Source organism: Sapajus apella, unplaced genomic scaffold (genome assembly GCF_009761245.1).
Source record: "Sapajus apella isolate SASKATOON/1434 unplaced genomic scaffold, GSC_monkey_1.0 scaffold36, whole genome shotgun sequence".
NCBI lineage: Eukaryota > Metazoa > Chordata > Mammalia > Primates > Cebidae > Sapajus > Sapajus apella.
In genome coordinates, this window is record NW_022436976.1 from 23216546 (window position 1) to 23238652 (window position 22107).

Here is a 22107-nt window from a genome sequence, read left to right on the forward strand (position 1 = left end):
GCGCGATCTCGGCTCACCGCAACCTCCGCCTCCTGGGTACAGGCAATTCTCCTGCCTCAGCCTCCTGAGTAGCTGGGATTACAGGCACGCGCCACCATGCCCAGCGAATTTTTTGTAGTTTTAGTAGAGACGGGGTTTCACCATGTTGACCAGGATGGTCTCGATCTGTTGACCTCGTGATCCACCCACCTCGGCCTCCCAAAGTGCTGGGATTACAGGTGTGAGCCACCACGCCTGGCCTGAAATTTAAGTATTTATAAGAAATAATACAAAGAAGGAAAAGTCCTTCCACTGAATTATTTCATATATCATATATTTCATGCATCATATAGCATGTATTTCATATATCCTACACTTGCTACTATAAGGAGTATGAGGTGACCACAACATGTTGAGATTGAGTAGGAAGATAGATTATGACATGGGTGCTTGATGATGTTACTAAGTCACCAAGTTAAACAACCTAGAGCCAGCCCCACCCTCAGGACCGCTGCTTACGTCTAACACAAATCCCCTTATTATTTACGCCATTTTGCAATGGGCTTTCTCCTTATGTGCATTCAATAATATCCCTTCTGATTTGTTCCACCTTAACAGTTTCTTAATAGCCTGTACTTATGCTTCATCATCAATATCATAATGGAATTATTTTTAATTATGTCATGTCTCTCATCTGTTTGACTGTAAGTTTCTTGAGAGTAAAGATTGTGTTTCATACTTTTAGCAGTAACCCCAGTGCCTGGCACACAGTAAGTTCTCAATAAATACTTATAGAATGAATGAATAACTTTATTCATCCAATCTTCTTCTTGTGAATACTTAAGTTGCTTCCAGTTTTTTATTAAAGCTACAATAAAATTCTTGTACGTGTCTCCCACACGTATAGAGAACTTCCCTGTAAATACTTAAGGGTCTTAGAAATGCTGGGTTGTAAATATAAGATACATTTTTTCTTATTCTAATCACTCTAGAATATAATTCAGTATTTTAAAAAATTAGTAGCAATGTATTTTATGTATACAATACATACATGTTTGTTAAACTCATTTTAATATTTGATCATTGATTATTGGGAAACATTGTCAAAGTCTGTTGTGACTCAAGATCATTATTTAGCATATAACTCAATCACCCACCCACCATTTAAAAAAAAAAAAAGAAAGAAATGCTGGGTTGTAAGCTATATAGATTCCGTATTTTTCTAGGTACTCTCAAATTTCTCACAAAGAGGTTATACCAATTTACCCTTCCACCAGCAGTGTTTCACTTTGTATTTCTTCACACCCTTGCTAACACTTGATATAATCAAACCTTTAAATTTTTGTATATTACATCTGATTAAGTAAGTATAGTATCTCATTTTAATTTGCATTCCCCTTATTACCAGGATATGCATTTTCTTATGCTTGACTGGCCATTCAAGTTTCTATTTAAACAGCACCTCTTCACATTCTTGGTTCATTTTTCTTGGGTTATTCATGTTTTTCATATTCATTACATATTCGTTTGTGGTTCTTTATTATTTTGGAGATGAATCTTTCTTGATTATATATGCATAATAATTATTATAAATATATAATTATATATTATATATCTAAGTAATATATTAAATATTTTATTTTATAAAATAACTATAACTATATATATTATATACATTATATGTCTAGATATGTCTATGTGTATATTTATATACACATACATGTATATACATGTAATTATATATATACATGTGTATATATTTTTAATATATATGTATATAAACGTATATGTTTATATACATTAAATATATATGTTATATATGTATATTTTTATATATTTATATAAATATGTAGATATTTTTAATTTTATCTAGTCAAACTGATTAATATTTCCCTTTATAGACTGTGTTTCACAGTTTATACAAGTTCTTGGCTGGCACAGTAGCTCAAGCCTGTAATTCTATCACTTTGGGAGGCCAAGATGGGAGGATCGCTTGAGCCAAGGAGTTCGAGACAAGCCTAGACAACACAGGGAGACCTTGTCTCTATAAAAAATAAAAATAAAAAATTAACTGAGTGTGGTAGCACACACCTGTGGTCCCAGCTACTTAGGAGGCTGAGGTGGGAGGATCACTTGAGCCCAGGGAGGTCAAGGCTGCAGTGAACTATGATTGTGACACTGCATTCCGGCCTGAGCAACAGAGCAAGAAACTGTCTCAAAATACAAAAGTAAGTTCTTCTCTACTCCAATATCATAACTATTCATTCTATAAAACAATGCAATTTAGCTTTAGCACATATTATGGAGCCATAGTAAATAGCACCTATCATGGCATCAGTAAATGTAGGCTAGCTGCTGTTAACATGACTTTTTTTTACTTTTCTATTCTTACCACTCTAGTAAAAATGCCCTCTCAAAAGTCATCAGTAATTTCTCACTGCCAGAACCTATGCCCTCTACTCAGGCTAAAGACCTTTTACACAGCAAAAGAAATTATCATCAAAGTGAACAGGCAACTTACAGAATGGGAGAAAATTTTTGCAATCTACCTATCTGACAAAGGGCTAATATTAAGCAAATTTACAAGAAAAAAACAACCCCATCAAAAAGTGGGCAAAGGATATGAACAGACACTTCTCAAAAGGAGACATTTATGCAGCCAACAAACATGAAAAAAAGCTCATCATCGCTGATCATTAGAGAAATGCAAATGAAAACCAAATGAGATACCATCTCATGCCAGTTAGAATGGCGATCATCAAAGTCAGGAGACAGCAGATGCTGTAGAGGATGTGGAGAAATAGAAATGCTTTTACACTACTGGTGGAAGTATAAATTAGTTGAACCATTATGGAAGACAGTCTGGCTATTCCTCAAGGATCTAGAGCTAGAAATGCCATTTGACCCAGCAATCCCATTACTGGATACTCAAAGGATTATAAATCATTCTATTATAAAGACACATGCACACGTATGTTTATTCCAGCACTGTTCACAATAGAAGATTTGGAACCAACCCAAATGCTCATAATGATAGACTGGATAAAGAAAATGTGACACATATACACCATGGAATACTATGCAGATACACAAAAGGATGAGTTCATGTCCTTTGCAGGGATGTGGATGAAGCTGGAAACCATCGTTCTCAGCAAAGTGACAAAAGAACAGAAAACCAAACACTACATGTTCCCACTCATAAGTGGGAGCTGAACAATGAGAACACATGGGCACAGGGAGGGGAACATCACATATAGGGTCCTGTCAGGGTTTGGAGGTTAAAGGAGGGAAGAGCCTTAGGAAAATACCTAATGTAGATGACGTGTTGATGGGTGTAGCAAACCGCCATGGCCTGTGTATACCTATGTAACAAACCTGCACATTCAGCACATGTACCCCAGAACTTAAAGTATAATAAAAAAAAAAAAAGATATTTCCTTAAGAGCCTAGCATGGTGCCTGGCACCCAATGAGTAACACGAATTATTAAAAGAAAATATAAGATAATTATTGAAAGAATTTGTATACATAGAAATTCAAAGCCATCAAGTAAAGTCAATTTCAGATACTGAAACATCCTTAATAATTTTAAAAATTATCAGTTTTAGATTAACTAAGGTGATAGTTTAATTATCAGAGAATTTGACAAAGAATATTAACATATCAATTCAAATAATATTTACTTAGTATTCATACTGTAAGTCCAAAATTATGGGGATATGACAAAAAATTACAAGATCCTTATCCTCAAGTATTTAACAAGAAACCCAAACCACATGGTAATATATTATGGGTTATATGAAATACAAATACTTAGCAAATATATTGCAAAAGTAGATTAATTTAGAAATGAAACAATGAAAAGTTACATGATGATTTCTACAAAAATTTTTAAATGGTTTACAAATTTTATACTTACCTTCATATTTAAAATGGTAACATTTTCCAAGCAATAATACAGGAGAATTTCTACTAAAATATGTCTTTGTTTTCAACACCCAACCTAACAAAAAAAAAAAAAAAAGAAAGAAAGAAAACGTCTTACAATTAAAAGATTTCAGACTAAAAGTCTAGCAGTATTTTCTTTTGTTTAATTTCAAACCATCAATTATTACTTATGGATGTGCATTTTTGACAACAGTTGCAAAATACAGTATTTGGACAATGAACTGGAAATACAAGCCATTCATCCTAGTTTCAAATAAAGTTAAGAATTTTAAATACACTTTTAAAACTATCCAATTAAAGAACGTAAGAAAGAAAAATATTTAATTTTAATTTATTTTCAGATAGGTCACAATGGTCTTTATCAAGTTCTCACCATGTTCTTATGGTACAAAATTTAAACGGCCAATTGTGCTTTTCCCGAATTTGTATTATCAAGGTGTTTTACTGAATTCTGTTTTCACACTTATTTTATGAATATGAGCTTTTTTCCTATTCAAACTGGTTCTGTCCAAGTACTTCTCCATCTTAGGTAGGCTTCAAAAATCTCCATATAATTCTTATTGGATTTGTATGCAAACCAAAAGGAACTAGGTTAAAAATAAGATCTAGGAGAAATATCAGAGGTATCAGTGCAGGAACTTTACAGTCTATTTTCTGTGTGAAGAGGCCTATTTTGCTTATTTCCTGGCACAGAGATGAGGCTGCCTGAAATTGTATCTGAAAAGCCAAAGTATTATCATCACCTGAATAAATTCTATATGCTTTAGAACACCAAAAAAAAAAAAAAAAAAAAAAACTATACAAGCCACGAGGATATTAATATACTCTAGCAACTTGAAAAAAAAAAGAGGGGGGAGACCACATCATATGCTTGAGTTTCTAAGCAATGTTTATGATAATACTTGGCTCCTTCTTCGGGAGACAGTTTTAACTATATTCCTTATAGAAATGTTTCATTCAAAGTAAAGTGTGCCAGCCAGGCTTGGTGGCTCACGCCTGTAATCCCAGTACTTTGGGAGGCCAAGGTGGGCAGATCACCTGAGGTCAGCAGTTCAAGACCAGCCTGGGCAACATGGTGAAACCCCATCTCCGTTTAAAAACAAACAAACAAACAAAAAAAGTAAAGTATCCATTTGTTCTCAAGTAATTGTCAGTGACTTAAGAAGGAAGCTGATGTATATTGCCAAATATTTCTCTGGATTTATACAACTTTTAAAACATGATGCTTACTATATTTCATGTTGTTCCAAGCAGATATAAATTTAGTTTTTAGCTTGTCAACTTCATCTGTTCCTGTAGCCTCCATATTCAAATTCTAAAGGAACAGCCATCACTTGATTGCATTCTTCTGTAGAGTTTAATCTTTTATACTCATTAAAAATTCCTTTAAAAACTCCTTTAAAAAATTAAGGAAAAATAAGAAATTAGTATACAGTATATATGGTTATATAAAGCCATACCTGTTAAAGTTACTTAAGTGATTAAATACAATTTAACTGGAAATGAACAAAACAATTTCTCTTTTACCATCAGAAATAAACAGAAAACCAATTTCTCATCTACAAACAAAAATCTTATAGAATAAGATATTCTATATTTTAATTACAAAAAACCTTTACTACCAAATATGCAGCAATAAACCTAGCAATAATCTCCTCCAGTTGTTCACAGCTGAATACAATAAATCAGTTTAGTAACACAGCTCTGCTCTGGTGCATTGGTGCTAGTGAGAATATTCGAAATTTTTTTTATCGGTAATTAGAAAAGGTGATTTGAAATCTTATTAAAAAGATCTTGACTATCTTCAGAATGAAGACTTCCACTTACATTGATTAGTCAGTACTTTCACATAAAGTCTAATTATTTTGTTTTGTTTTTTGAATAAGACATTTCCTACATTTCCTTCCTATTTCCATACTGCATCAGTTAAAAAAACAGAATGGCTTAAATTTATAACGGAAAACATTTTCTTACTTTAAAATAGAATAAATGTAGCTCATAAGTGATTGTTTTATTACTGACTTCAGGGAAAATTGAGATGTGTGACATAAGCTGAAAAGGAACAAATTATAACTGAAAATGCTTGTGCTTATTTGCAATAATTCACAGACAGTTTACTTTTCAAGAAAAGAATGCTGCACAGAACATTACCCTTTTAGGGTTATAAATATCTACTCTAAAATATTGATACATTCATTTCTATTACAAAAGACATTCCATTTTATAATGTGTATTAAAAGTTACTAATCATACATCATAGTTATGAGCCAGGAGAAAGCATGGTCTATTAGAGGAACTTAAAAAGTCAATGTGACTAGAAAACAGAAAAGCCTAAAAAAATTTTTTAAATGGCATGAGATGAGGCTGTATGGTTATACAGATCCCAAAGCACAAAGGGTCTTGTCGACCAGGTTAAAAATTTTGTTCTTTATCCTAAGAGCAATTTGTTTCAAACAGGAATATCATAACCAGATTCAGGAGGTTGGTTTGTTTTACTTCAATAGCAGCATGAAGAAGAACATGGAAAGGAACAAGAATAGACAATGAGTTTACTCCTACAGGTTGAGTATCCCTTATCCAAAATGCTTGGGAGTGTTTGGATTTCTACATTTTTAAAAATATTTGCATTATGTATACTTACTAGTTGAGCATCATTAATCCAAAAATCCAAAATGCTCTAGTGAGCATTTCCTTTGAGCATCATATTGGCACTCAAAAAGTTACAGATCCTGGAAAATTTTAGTGTCTGATTTTTAGATTAGGGATGCTGAACCTATATTATACAGGACTAGGAGACGATAGCTTGGACTTGGAGCAGTGAAGATGGAAAAATGGACAGCTGAGGAAGCATGTAGAAAATTCAGTATGTCTTGGTGATAACAATGGATATGGAAGGTAAAGAACAGGGATATGCCAAAGCTGGTGCCAATCACTGAAATAGGAAACATCAGGAAAGGGAGAAGTTAGAGGGTGAAGACTATGAATTTGATTTGAGATATGTAGTATTTAAGATGTCTCTGAGAAACACAAGCAAAGAATCGTTTTGTTTTTTTGTTGTTGTTGTTCTTTTTTTTGAGACACAGTCTCACTCTGTCGCCCAGACTGGAGTGTAGTGGTGCAATCTCAGCCTCACTGCAACCTCCGCCTCCCGGGTTCAAGCAATTCTCTGCCTCAGCCTCCCGAGTAGCTGGGATTACAGGTGACTGTTACCATACTTGGCTAATTTTTTTGTATTTTTAGTAGAGATGGGGTTTCACCATCTTGGCCAGGCTGGTCTTGAACTCCTGACATTGTGATCCACCTGCCTCGTTCTTCCAAAGTGCTGGGATTACAGGCGTGAGCCACCACACCTGGTCGTTCTTTTCCTTAATCATTAGATAAATTATTGCCAGGTAGTGTTCTAGGCACTGCAAGTACACTGAGAACAAAGACAATGAAATATCTGCTTCCTTGGAACTTACACTCTAGCTACATTCTCGGGATGTCAATCAACTAGGCAGTTGGATATATAGCTCTGGAGCTCAAAGGAGAGGTCTGGGCTAGGCATACGGATTTGAGAACTGCTGATGTATATATGAGAATGAAAGCTATAAACACATTCCTCAGGGACTCTGCTTTGTTTGTTTATACACCTAGCACTTGGCACACAGTTCCTGGTACTTAAGGATATCTAAGAACCTTCATGAAATAACCTCTGCCTACTTACCAGCTTCCTCTTTTACTACTTCACATGCAGCATATGCTGAAACTACATTTAATATTAATATAAAAGCTTCCTGAACTTGGTATGTTGTCAGATACCTCCATATCTTTGCATCTGTTCCCTCTACCTCAAGTGCCTTACTACACTCTCACTGTATGACTACCTTACTAACATGGAGTCCCTCAAACCCAGCTTCAGTTTCACTTCCTCTGGCAAGATTGGTAAGATTTCCTGACTACTCTCTCCAAACTTCAAACTAAGATAGATGTCCTCCTCTTAGTTCTCATAGGATCCTATGTTTTCCTGGATCATCACACTCATTGCACTATACTGTAACTGAATGTCCTTAAATTCTGCCAGGCACACAATTGGTTCTCAAAAATATTTATTAAAGGAATCAATGAACTGATATGAAATATAGGTATATCACTAGCAGCACTCTCACCAGAATTAGAATTTTTTTTAACTGACACTAGAATAAAGAAAAGAAGAATTTTCCTCAAGAAAACTGCATATATAATTTAGCAAATTCTAGAAAAGCAAGAAAAGGAAGAGAGTTTATAAAATGTGTGAATTATATATAGTGCATCCACATGATGGATTATACATCCATTAAAAATGTCTCCTAAAATGGGGAAACACTATGCAGAATCTGAAACTTATGTATCATATGACACAGGAAGGCAGGGACAGCAGGGGGGAATGAAAGGAGTTAGAAAGTAAGAAAAGAAGTATACCAAAATATTAAAAGTAGTTTCTCTGTGGTTATTTTTATACCACGATTGCCCACATTTTCCTAATCTTACACATTGATTATTTTTTATTTTTTTAGAATTTATTATTTTTAGAATTTAAAAAATTTATATTTAAAAAGCCACCAAGCTTGAATCTTTTAAATCTAAAATTTTTAAATGAGAGAATGTACATGCATGTATCTTCTTCCTAAGTCAGAAAGAAAGAAGGCCACAGGGAAGAATTTTTGGTTCAGACAGTTCCCATCACCAGCCACCAGTAGTGGCTGGAGGACAGTCCTCAGCAAGTGTGAAAATCAAGAAGCCTTAAACCAGATGGGGAAAAAATAAAGACAGTGAGCAATTAGACATGTTATATGGAGAAGTCTGTATCTTAGATAATGACTCCTAAGTAAATAAATAAGCAAGGTAAGATGCTCGGACAAACTCACAGAGGCAGAGTATGAAGGATGGGAAGGGTAATGAGAGCATTGGGGAAAGGTGGGAATGGTTAATGGGTACAAAAAGAAAAATAGAAAGAATAAATATGACCTAGTATTTGATAGTCCAACACGGCGATTATAGTCAATAATAATTTAATTGAACATTTTAAAATAACTAAAAGAGCATAATTGGATTATTTGTAACACAAAGGATATACACTTGAGGGAATGGATACCCCATTTTCCATGATGTAAGTATGACACATTTCATGTCTATATCGAAACATCTCACATGCCCCATGAATATATACACCTACTATGTACCCACAAAATTTAAAATTAAAAATTAAAAAAAATGCTGTGATAGACACAGAAATTAATAAAACAAATATTCTAACCTCAAGGCACTTAGAGTACCTTAACAATAACAATAACTTATTGTTGTTTTCTTTTTAGTCAAAACTCCTGCTATGTAGCTACATTATTTACTCAGAGTAACTTTACCCCCAAGCTTGAAACAATTGAAATGCCTTTGGAACACCCTCTAACTATTCTATAAAAATACTTTCATTATCATTGTCAGATAGAGTAGTCAAGAATGATAAAATTATTATCATAAGATTAAACTAAAGATGAGTTGTTGCTAGTTTAAAAAATAATTCAGCATAGTTACTTTTCATATGACTAAAATTAAATTCCATTCTTCCATAAAGACTGAAACCCACTTTATTTCTGTAACAAAAATTTAAATGGAGCCAGGCGTGGTGGCTCACACCTGTAATCCCCACACTTTGGAAGGCTAAGAGGGGAGGACTCCTTGAGCCCAGGAGTTTTCAAGACCAGCCTGGGCAACATAGTAAGTTTTTCTCCCCATAAAATTAAAAATTAGCCAGGCATGGTGGCATGTGTCTATAGTCCCAGCTACTAGGGAGGTTGGGGGATCACTTGAGCCCAGGAAGTCAGGGCTGCAGTAAGCTATCACTGAACCACTGCACTCCAACCTGGATGACAGAACAAGATACTCGAAAATAAATAAATAAATAATAAAATGGCTGTTCCTAAAAATCTTAACTTTGGATAAATCAGAGATTATTTTGAAAGATGATCCCTTGAACCATTTACAAATTGAGACACTTCATAAAGAATAACAAAAAATTCCTAATGAAAAGGAGAGTTGCCTTACCACATATTAAAACATATTATAAAACTACAATAAAATTTAGTACCATTTAAACTTATTTTTCTTATTAGCACAGGAGGATACTGAATAAAATATAACAGAGAGCAGAGAAATAAACCCAAGCGTATTTAAGAATTTAGCTCCTAATATGAAAAATACTTCACATCAGTGAGAAAAGAAGGTTAATTTAAAAAATAATGCCAAAATAATAAGCTAGACCGTTTTTAAAATAAAGCTGGATGACAACTTCAATAAATGATGAATTCTAGATGAATCAAATATTTAAATACAAATGCCAACACATAGTTATATGTGCATACTCCAAGGAAGCATAGATTTAAATTATTTTTTAAATCTTGGGGTAGAAAAGGCCTTTCTGAGGCCGGGCGCGGTGGCTCAAGCCTGTAATCCCAGCACTTTGGGAGGCCGAGGCGGGTGGATCACAAGGTCAAGAGATCGAGACCATCCTGGTCAACATGGTGAAACCCCGTCTCTACTAAAGCTACAAAAAATTAGCTGGGCATGGTGGTGCGTGCCTGTAATCCCAGCTACTCAGGAGGCTGAGGCAGGAGAATTGCTTGAACCCAGGAGGCGGAGGTTGCGGTGAGCCGAGATCGCGCCATTGCACTCCAGCCTGGAAAACAAGAGAACTACCTGAACCAAATAAAAAAAAAAAAAAAAAAAGAAAAAAGGCCTTTCTGTCTGGGCACAGTAGCTCACACCTATAATTCCAGCACTTTGGGAGGCCAAAGTGGGCAAATCACCTGAAGTCAGGAGTTCAATGCCAGCCTGGCCAACATGGTGAAACCCCGTCTCTACTAAAAATACAAAAAAATTAGCCTGACGTGGTGGCACGTGCCTGTAATCCCAGCTACTTGGGAAACTGAGGCAGGAGAATTGCTTCAACCCAGGAGGTGGAGGTTGTAATGAGCTGAGATTTCGCTACTTCACTCCAGCCTGGGCAAAAAAAAAAAAATCCAACTCAAAAAAAAAAAAAAAAAAAAAAAAAAAAGGCTTTTCTAAGCATGATATACAAAACCAAAAATCAGAAAGGAAAATGTAATCAAATAAAAATGAACATTTTGTAGAGAAAGAACAAAACAGCATAAGGTTCAGTTACAATTCATCAATAAGGAAAAATGTTCAATACAATTTACATATAATAAAGAGTTAATGTCCTTAATATACAAAAAGCTCTTATAAATCAATAAGGAAAAACCTAAACAGAAAAAAAAGGCAACTGGAAAAAGAAAAAAGCCATAAACATACAAAATATTTTCAACCTTACTAGACCTAAGAAATGTACATTAAAGGAATTTCATTTTTTTCATCATCACAAGAGATAAAATTAGCAATCCTGAAGAAACAAGCATAATTATTAACTATTTCTCAAATTAACTCATAAACAATAACATAATTATTTCTCAAATTAACTCTCTGATGGCAGAGAATAACACAGCCAGCACATAACAGACATAAAAATCATCTGCTGATGACTAAATTATGGTATATACATATTACAGTGATATAGATCTATATTTATCACTATAAAAAGATATTGAGGGCCGGGCGCGGTGGCTCAAGCCTGTAATCCCAGCACTTTGGGAGGCCGAGGCGGGTGGATCACGAGGTCAAGAGATCCAGACCATCCTGGTCAGCACGGTGAAACCCCGTCTCTACTAAAAATGCAAAAAATTAGCTGGGCATGGTGGCGCGTGCCTGTAATCCCAGCTACTCAGGAGGCTGAGGCAGGAGAATTGCCTGAACCCAGGAGGCGGAGGTTGCGGTGAGCCAAGATCGCGCCATTGCACTCCAGCCTGGGTAACAAGAGCGAAACTCCGTCCCAAAAAAAAAAGATATTGAGGGCATAGAGTGGGAAAAAAAGGAACAGCATGAATATAACTTATGAATGTCGATGCATAAATATCATATACATATATACATATGCTCACATATGTACATATATGCATAAAACAATGTGTAGAAGTTCAAAATGTTCGTTTGTTTGTTTCCCTGAGACGGAAGTCTTGCTCTGTTGCACAGGCTGGAGTGCAATGGCATGATCTCAGCTCAGGGCAAACTCCACCTCCCAGGTTTAAGTAATTCTCCTGCCTCAGCCTCCCAAGTAGCTGGGATTACAGGCATGCACCACCACACCCAGCTAATTTTTATATTTTTAGTATAGACAGGGTTTCACCATGTTTGCCAGGCAGGTCTCGAACTCCTGACCTCAGGGGATTCGCCTGCCTCAAAGTGGATTCCCAGCCCACTTCCAAAGTGCTAGGATTACAGGCATGAGCCACCAAATGAATCTCTACTTTGACTTTCTTCTTTGTATTTCTCTTTATTATTTAAATTGTTCACACTGAGCCTCTTTTAAAAATATCAAAATTATTCAAAAGTAAATTGCTCAAATAAAAAACTGAATACACTAAATTACTAATGTAACCAGGTTATATTAAATTCTAACACTACAACCGAAACTGCTGAACTAAAAAATCGACCTTGTAGACATCCTATTACAAAATTCTTAAACAGCTGATAAAGTCAAAATGCTGAGACCTTTTTTTTCTCCTTCTTAAGATAAAGAACCTTATTCTTGTGGTTCTGAAAGACATCAGATTCAGCTATTTAGTCATGTGAAAATTTAACTTCCTCAATTTAATTCCCTAAGGCAACTCTAGCTAAATAAAATAACTTGGAGGATTACTCCTTGTTAATTCATAATTTATGTTCTCTTTAAAATAAATGGGGTGACATCTGGAAAGAGAAAAAGTAATAAATTAATGCTTTGGTCTATTAAAATATTTTATTTATATTTGTGTGAGATAAGCCAAGGAAAAGCAAGACAAATAGTACTTTTAGTTTTAGTTTAACTGCAAATGAGCAAAAGAAAAACACAAATGAGGAAACCGCAATGATGTTTAAAAGTCTCTATCATACATTCAGCATTTCTCAATAACTTAAAAAAAAAAAAAAGAGTAAAAGTCTCACTAAAAAATTCTAAAATTACCCTTACCTACAAACTCCCTTTCCAAAAGCTTCCCTGGTTTTGTTAAAAAATAAAAATTAAAAAAAAAAATTAAAATGCATGTGTCTATAAAGCATAAAGAAAAGTAATAACTTAGCCATTATCGAGTATATTTCAATTCCTGCAGCAGTTAAAATACCTGGTTTCACTGCCCCAGTGATCAACTGATATGCCAAAATTCTTGTTTATTCCATGTGGGGTCATCAGATTCTCAGTATAGAAAAGCATCAAAATAATATACTCCACAATTTCCAAATTATTTTTAGAAGGTGCTTATGAATTATTTCTTTAAAACTAACAGAAATTATTAAATCTTCTTTTCTTTCTTTTTTTTTTTTAAGAGGTCTCCCTCTGTTGCCTATGCTAGAGTGAGCAGTGGCGCAATCATAGTTCACTGCAGATTTAAACTCCTGCATTCCAGCAATCCTCCCACCTCAGCCTCCCAAGTAGCTGGGACTACAGGCAACCATCACCATCCCTGGCTTAGAGAAACTACTAAATCTTTTTTCAAGCAGATGTTCTTTACTAACACATACTACAGCCAACTTATCATCCGCCATCTTCATATTTCTGTTCATTGTTAACATTCTAACAAATGTTCTTCTTAGAGATAAGATCAAGGCTTCTAACAAATCCATTTTAATAATGGCATTAAAGAGGAGAAAATTCTGTTTTATCGTATCTCAATAAACAAAGATAAAGCTAACAGATGAAGTTGATTCCTAAACTTTTCTGTTAATGATACAAAAAGCAGAGTGAAGACTAAGCAGAATTCTTTTGGAGAGCAGAGCTACAACATTTGATATGAAAATCATCGATTGAGACCCAGAAGTCATTTTTAGAGAGTCACTTTTCTAACCAATAACCATGAATTAAGAGAGTCAAAAACTTGTAAACTGATAAATGTAAAGAGTACTCAAATCAATGTACCCAAAGGGCAGGTGAAGGTAATCAGCCTCTTCCATCTAGCAATAAGTAGACTACTTTATCCACTGAGAATTTAAGGCCAAGTAAATGCTCCTGGCAGAACTTTAGGGACTAATAAGTCTATGAAATACATCTCAGTCACATCATACAATGGGTAAAAACACTGCAGACCTCTGGAATTTGTGTATGCTCAGGCATCTTCCCCAAATAGTATTCTGCTGCTAGATGAAATACAGATATTGATTTAGAATTTCTGATGCGCTTTTAGCTGTATCATCAAATACAATGAACTGAGAAGTCTACTCTAGTTTTTTATCTATTGTATGTAACCTTTTCTACCTGCTTGCGTTTTTAGTAACAAGTATCAATCCTTTATCTGATCTTGAAGGTCTCTAATACAATGGGCTATCATCTCTGCTCTCATTTCTTCTCTCTCTCTTCTTTGTTTACCAAAACATCAATTATTGTATCCATTTGTATTCCTTCTCTTCACCTATACCTGCCAACCTTCTATCTTCATGCACTGAACTTGTACTCTATAAACATTCCATTTGTAATTCTTTTCCTTATCTTTTTAAAAAGTAACAAATATGAAAGGGAGAACAATGATAATAATATTTATGTGCAACGTCCCCTTTCAGAGTTAAGGGGTAGGCAAGGTAGATGGCAGTAAGAGATAAAGACAAAAAGACTCAAAAAAGGAACAGCAACACAATAAAGGCAGGACGTGCAGTTTCAGAAAATGGCTTTGAAAAGAAGAATAAAGGACTGATAGCAGAAAGACTTGTAAGATAGTTTTGCCTCAAGAAAAATCTTATAAACATTCTTAGGACTCCTCAGGATCACATCCTCCAATAAAAAACACTAAATTAATGCACAGCTACTTTATAATGATGACTTAAATAAAATTCCAATGCATTCTTCTCTTAAATCTAAGTAAAATATATATGAGAAACTAGGTATTGAGAAGACACACATTTATCATCACACATGACTTCTACCAAGTTCCTCACACATGGCTTGCGGCAAAAACCTCCACCTGTGCAGCACTGCATATTACATGTTCACAGATTGTACAAAGTCATCATCATAACCAACCTAAATAAGATATAAGGAGTTAAAATGACCTCAATTATCTACTTGAAGACCAAAATAAGAATTATTAATGACATCTAGGCTGTTTTAAGTTAGCCTTAAGCCTTGATCTTATCTCTAAGAAGAACATAATATTTACTGCACAGTTGTTTGATAAATAAATTTTTTAATTATGTTAGGTTCTTAGTAACCTCTAAGTCAAAGGTAACTATGAATACTTGGAGCCTCCATATTTACTTCAAAATGCAACTTTTCAAGCTATAGATAGCTATAGACTGCTATCTCTATATAAGAGGTAACACAGTGAGTAAAATTATTTAATCAACAAAGTATAATTAACCCCTACAAGAACTGAAGAATTTAAGAATCTCAGGACTGAAAGAGAATTTACCAAGCATCTAATAACTAGTACTTTTTTTGGTGGTTTGTGTTTTTTGGGTTTTAGGGGAGATTTTTTTTCTTCGGTTTTTACTTGTTTGTTTTTTGAGACAAGGTCTTGCTCTGTTGCCCAAGCTAGAGGGCAGTGCCACAATCTCAGCTCACTGTAGCTTCAACCTCCTGGGCTCAAGTAACCTCCCACCTCAGTTCCCTAGTAGCTGGGACTACACGCCTGGCTACTTTTTTGTATTTTTTATAGACATGGGGCTGTTCTATGTTGCTCAGGCTGATCTCAAACTCCTGACCTCAGGTCATCCACCTGCCTCAGCCTCCCAAAGTTCTAGGATTACAGGCATAAGCCACCGTGCCTAGCACTAGTAAGTATTAACAGTAGTTCTTGACCATTGTGTCACACGACACAACCTATCACTAATATTTCCTAATCAATAGTACTTGGGTGGAGAGCAGTAGTGAAAGAAAATGTGTAAATTTAAAAGAATGAAAAAAGTATCACTACCATCGTGAGAGTTCTGATTTGCTCTCTGGTTCAGACTCACTAATAATCAACTACTAAATGGGTTAAACCACCCATACAGTAACGAGATCTCCTTTACAACAACATTCTTGCCAGCTGCAGTCCCTCAGCCTCTGATGGAACACTTCTAGAAAAATACTAAATGAATATTGCACTAAACTCAAAATATGCTATAAATGTAAAAGCCCAAAAATGTTTTAAACTGTTCATTTTCATATCTGTTCTAGAACATCCAGAGCTGTTGTAGAGTATCCATAGGAACTACAGGATTATCTGCTAATTTTAAACAACTAGACTTGCTCAAATGATACTATGTGGAACCAAATTTCTGTCTACACATTATTTTCACTAACTGTTCCTGGTTGTAACCTCTGAAACAAATCCTTCCATTTGACAGCCCACCTGATATTTAAAGACATACCTCCTAACCTCCCTAGCCCCCAGTCTTCTCTTTTCTACATTAAATATCCCAGTTCCTTCAACTGATCAGAAGACTGTCTATGTGTGGTAATGAGAACCTCAATCAGGGTACTGGTAAAAGGATTAGAAATGAGTAGATAAAAGCAGCTAGTTGACATGGTAGACCTAGCAACGTCATACAAATATATGAATGTGTATATGCCCACGTACAAGAGAGGAGACTAAAGTGACTCTGAGATTTCAGGTCTAATGTTTAGGAGGAAAATGACTCCACTAACCAAAACGGGGAACCCAAGTAGAGAAGACTAAGGTGAAGATAGGAAATTCAGTTTGAGATACAGTGACTTTGAGGTGTGTAATAAGTAAATATAAATGCTATCGTGGTGCCTTTAAGAGGTGACTGGGTAATGGGGGTTCTGCCCTCATGAATAAATTAATTCACTTATGGATTTTGGATTATCACAGGAGTGGGTTATCACAGGAGTGGGACTGGAGCCTTTATAAGAAGAGAAAGTGAGACTTGAGCTAGTGTGCTTAGCTCTGTCACCATGTGATGCCCTGCACCACCTCAGGACTCTGCAGAGCCCCCACTAGCAAGAAGGCCCTCACCAGATACAGCTCCTCAACCTTGGACTTTTCAGCTTTCATAACTATAAGGAATAAATTCCTTTTCTTTATAAATTACCCAGTTTCAGGTATTCTGTTATAAGCAATGGAAGACAGACTATAACAAAGGATAAGACCTTTTCCAAGACCCATTATATTAGTTAATCTTGCCAAGAAAAAGGTGCATCTATATTATGGAAGCTAGTACTACATGTAATTTAAACACAAAACATCACATTTTTCATCAAGTATGAGTGGTTACTCCTACAAGGCACTGAGGGAGATACAATGAGCCATGAAACCCAGTTCCTGCCCTCATTAATCTTACATTCTAATAAACAAGATGCTTATAGCTAACCATAAGACTGAATGTGGTTATTATCTTACCATAGTGATAAAAAGTATCACAACTATTAAGAGACATATTTCTCCCTTTCCAATGAGAATATTCACACATGAATAATACCAAAGGGTAAAATACCATCACAACAAGCATTCTTCAAATACAAAGAAGAAGGACTTAATGAAAAACATAAATCTTTCTATTCTGGTTATAAATACAGGAAAACATTAGAGCTATCACTTGGGAATTAAAGTACCCCCAACAATTATGTCCATTGTTAAAGATTAATGCTTGAATTGTATCATCAGTTAAAAGAAGAGCATTGTTTAAAATGTTCACAAACACAATTGTTTTGGCTTACAAATGGAATCACTTGATGTCACTTTTGTCATTCCTAATTTCAAATAATATTATATCAATTGAAAAATAGAGCTACAAGCTTAGAGCCTTACAAGTCTTAAATTGAATATTCTCCAGCTGATATAATTGTTATAGAGTTCCTTATAACTATGTATTATGACAAAGTTTTAAATTATGTCACTTTAGTAGTTTTACAGATAACTGATTTTACAGAGTCATTTAAAAAGTAATTTAGTAGGACCCTAACTATATTTTACATTCATAACATAATCATAGAGAAAAAATAATTCAAATAACTTTGAACACCTATTTTGACTACATATACCTTTAGTGGGATATATTCTAAGAACACTAAATAGCAAAGAAATCTTTACTTGGCCAATCTGTTGCTGGAAGCAGTATCAGTCAGTCCAGTAATTCCAAAACTATTTTATGTGTGTTGTAAGATAGGTTAGATGAATAAAAATTGTGATATAAATGAGAATCAGAATTCTCTCTTTGAGAAAACAGAGGTATAAACAGGAATTGGAAGGAAGTGATGAGAATTCTGCAGTGTTGAATCTGAATTGAAGGTATCTTATGAACTCATGATTTCTTAAAAAGTACATATGTTGGCCAGGCACGGTGGCTCATGCCTGTAATCCCAGCACTTTGGAAGGCCGAGGCAGGCAGATCACCCGAGGTCGGGAGCTCAAGACCAGACTGACCAACATGGAGAAGCCCCGTCTCTACTAAAAATACAAAATTAGCCAGGCGTGGTGGTGCATGCCTGTAATCCCAGCTACTGAGGAAGCTAAGGAAGGAGAATCGCCTGAACTTGCGAGGCAGAGATTGTGGGTAGCCTAGATCGCGCCATTCACTGCACTCCAGCCTGGGCAACAACAGCAAAATTCTATCTCAAAAAAAAAAAAAAAAAAAAAAAAAGAAAGAAAAAAAAACTGTATATGTGTGTCCATTTAAAGGGTATAGAATCAGTGACACCCCAGTAACAAAAAGCATATTCAACACCCAGATCCTGGTTTCTAAGTATCATTTTCCACTAAAATAAACCAGGATTCTGTGGTAAAATGGCTGATTCCATGTATTGGGCAGGAAATGTACAAGGTTAGGCTGGAACATCTTATTATACAAATATGAGTAAGAAAGTGCTCAAACACCAATGTGGACATATCCAAAGGTCACGGGAACCAGCTTGAAGGATCTACTACTGATCAGATTTAAGAAAATTTAATCATCAAAAGGAATGATGGTAGCAAATTATAATTAATTTTGAGGAAAAAAAAACAAAAGGATCCTTGGGTACACAGTAATACTAAAATAAAAGAAGAGAAGAGAAAGCTCTTATTTAGAGACGAGAGCCAGCAAATATATGTAGGAATGACAGAAGTGGGAAATAACTATTTGGCAACCACCAATGCTTTTATCAATGGCTACTAAAATCACTGGATAAGAAAATTTAAAAACCTGCAAAACAGAATATTCCATATGATCTCAATTTATCACCCCCACAGATTAGTATATAAAAAAGGGAAAGTGTACTTTCAAAATATAGAAATCTGGCTAAACTAAGTGATCAAACTTAATCACTAATAATGGAATAAACCATCATGTTAATCCTAACATGATGAAATGGAAAGTTCAAAACATTACCCATGTAATAGAAAAAAAAAAACAACCCACAACTCTTCAATCTGAAACTAATTGTGAGGAAAAAAAATCACATAGTTTTGGGAGGCATTCTACCTGAAGACAAAAAAAGAAAGAAAAGGTAAAGACTGTTCTAAATAAAACAGACATTTAAGTACTAAATATAATTGATGTCTTTGATTGGATTCAGTATTTTTTTAATGCTATAATGACATTACTGGGATATTTGGGAAAATCTAATTGTTGAATATGGACTGTACATTAGACAGTATTATCATATCAAGGTTAAATTATTTGGATATGCTAACGGCATTATAGTTATGTAAGAGAATGTGCTAGTTCTTAGGAGATGCATGATGAATTATTTGAGGGTAAAGTCTCATGATGTTTCCACCTTACTTTCAAATAGTTGAGCAAGAAAGTGTGTGTGTGTGTGTGTGTGTGTGTGTGTGTGTGTGTCTGTGTGTATTTATATAGAAAGAGCACTTGTCTAACAGCAAGGAATGAGAGCAAAAGAGGTATGTTAACAACTAGTGAATCTAGGCAAAGGATATACAGGTATTTGTTGTACTACCATTTCAATGTTTTTATAGGCTGAAAGTAAAAAGAAAAAATGAGGAAAAAAGGTAGAAATTAGGTTGACTTTAGAGCAGCTGATCAGGCTTGATCATAACTACTCTTCACCCTATTCATGAGAGTTAAAAGTGAGTACGAAGTTCAAAAAGGTTTGGTTAAAAATAAAGGTAATAACCCTAACAAACAATAAGTAGTCACAAACTAATCGCCGTAAGTTTTCTATCACGGCTATAAACTACACATAATCTCATAAGAATTCTGTGAAAGATGATATGTGCTGGTTTATCTGGGACAATAGTGAATAAGCAAAACTATTTTATATATTTTCTCCAAATCTAAATACCAAACAAATTTTTTTCTCAAATCGAGTTTTATTAGTTACAAGGTATCCTAAAATTAAAATGGTGTCACAAGAGTCAAGATGATCTTGAACCCAGTATCACTATAATAATAATGATAATAAACATTTAAAATCTGTACTGATAATTTTATTAACCTATGTACATATATTATCTCATTTAATTTCCACAATTCTATAAGGCTGGTACTATTATTATCCTCATCTTACATATTAAAAAAAAATGTCTTGGAAAAGCTATATAACTTCTTTAAGGTCATACTGCTAGTATATAGCAAATAGAGACCGTGAATCCAGGCAGTCTAACACCAAAGTCTCTTTGCTCTATACTCTACACTCTACCACTTTACTATGAAATGTAATATTTAAATAAACTATAAGTCACTACTGTTTCAGTCCAATATCCATCAAAAATTACATGAATGAAGCATTTCAAAGAAAAATCAAAAGCATGTATTTTTTCACTAATGCACATTTATGTATGTACCAAATGAAGTTAGAATTTAACCAGACGCCAATTTACTGCCAAATCTCAAGTGAAAATAAAGATGATATATAACTGCATTATTCAGTTACCTATTCATATATATGGTTTAATATATTACAGGTAGATTCAAAATAGAGACCAACATATTTCCGGACGCTTTCATTTAGAACTCTACCCCTGCTCAATCAAGAAAAAATTGATACCAAAAAAACATATTTCAGGCGTGGTTATTACTCAAATATACAAAACTGAAACAATGACACAAAAGGGTAAAAAATAACTAAGAAATTAACCTTAAACACTGCTACAACAATAAAAAATACTAATAAAGCATGTTTCCCAAACCTGGTCCTCTGTGAATGGTGCAACAATCTTTCCAGTTACAAAAGCCAAAAGCCTATGATTAGCCAATGATATCTTCTTCTCCCTCACCTTCCGTATCTAATCCATCACCTAGTTCCACCTCCTGAACACCTCTGGAATCCATCCACTTCTCTCTCTTACCATTACCACCTTGTCCAAAAGATCATCTCTCAACTGGGCTACTCCAACAATCTCCTAACTGGTCTCTCCCCATTCCCACTCTTATCCCCTCTATCATCAGTTCATCCACTGTGTAACATCAAGTCCTTTTTTAACAGCATTTACCATAGTTGTAACTTTAAATTTCTTTGACTATTTAATTCCTGTCTGCCTCCTCTGTTAGATAATAAATTCTATGAGGATAAAGACCATATTTATTCACTACTATACCACTGTGGCCTATAAGAGTGCCTAGTTAATAAATAAATGCTAAATGACTGAATGTATGTCAAAGATTACAATTTATAAATAGTCCGAAAAATAAAAGTAAAGTGCTTTATTTATTTATTTATTTTTTTTTAAGACGGGGTTTCACCACGTTGGTCAGGCTGGTCTTGAACTCCCGACCTAAGGTGGTCCACCCGCCTTGGCCTCCAAAGTGCTTGGATTACAGGTGTGAGCCACCACACCTGGCCATAAAGTGCTTTATAAGCTCATCAATTATTCTACATCACAGATTTTTATTTTTTTGTTTTTTTGAGACAGTGTCCTAATTTCTACCTACCAATCCCTAACCGCTATTTAAAGTCCGGATTAAATCTCATCTTCTTCATGAAACATTCCCTAGTTATCTCTTTTCTCACCTTTTAACATTCTAAATCACTCACATAAAATCGAATATATATTGACTATATTTTCTGCTTCTTGAAGGCAAAGTCTACATCTCATACATTCTGCCAGAGTATAAGCTCCCTAAGAGTGGGGATTTCTGTTTCTTGTTCATGGCTATATCCCCAGCAACTAGAATGGTGTCTGCTCAGTAAGCATGTATTGATTTA

The 22107-nt window shown here is 34.7% G+C and overlaps 1 protein-coding gene across 15 annotated transcripts in view; it reads right to left on the bottom strand.

The window, feature by feature from the left end:
- ATG4C (autophagy related 4C cysteine peptidase) overlaps window positions 1-22107 on the bottom strand; it is a 193003-nt gene that overhangs the window by 168479 nt on the left and 2417 nt on the right. For 6 of the 15 annotated variants that reach the window (XR_004274640.1, XM_032296770.1, XM_032296773.1 and 3 more), the window contains exon 2: window positions 3898-3981. Coding sequence is in view for 14 of the 15 variants with exons in the window: in XM_032296770.1 (XP_032152661.1) it covers window positions 3898-3981 (84 nt within the window). In the remaining variant the exon portion in view is untranslated. Of the gene's footprint in view, window positions 1-3897; window positions 3982-5156; window positions 5323-5900; window positions 5979-13153; window positions 13323-18376; window positions 18381-22107 lie in introns of those variants that run through there. The other 9 variants (XM_032296779.1, XM_032296775.1, XM_032296774.1 and 6 more) reach the window with 4 other exon arrangements.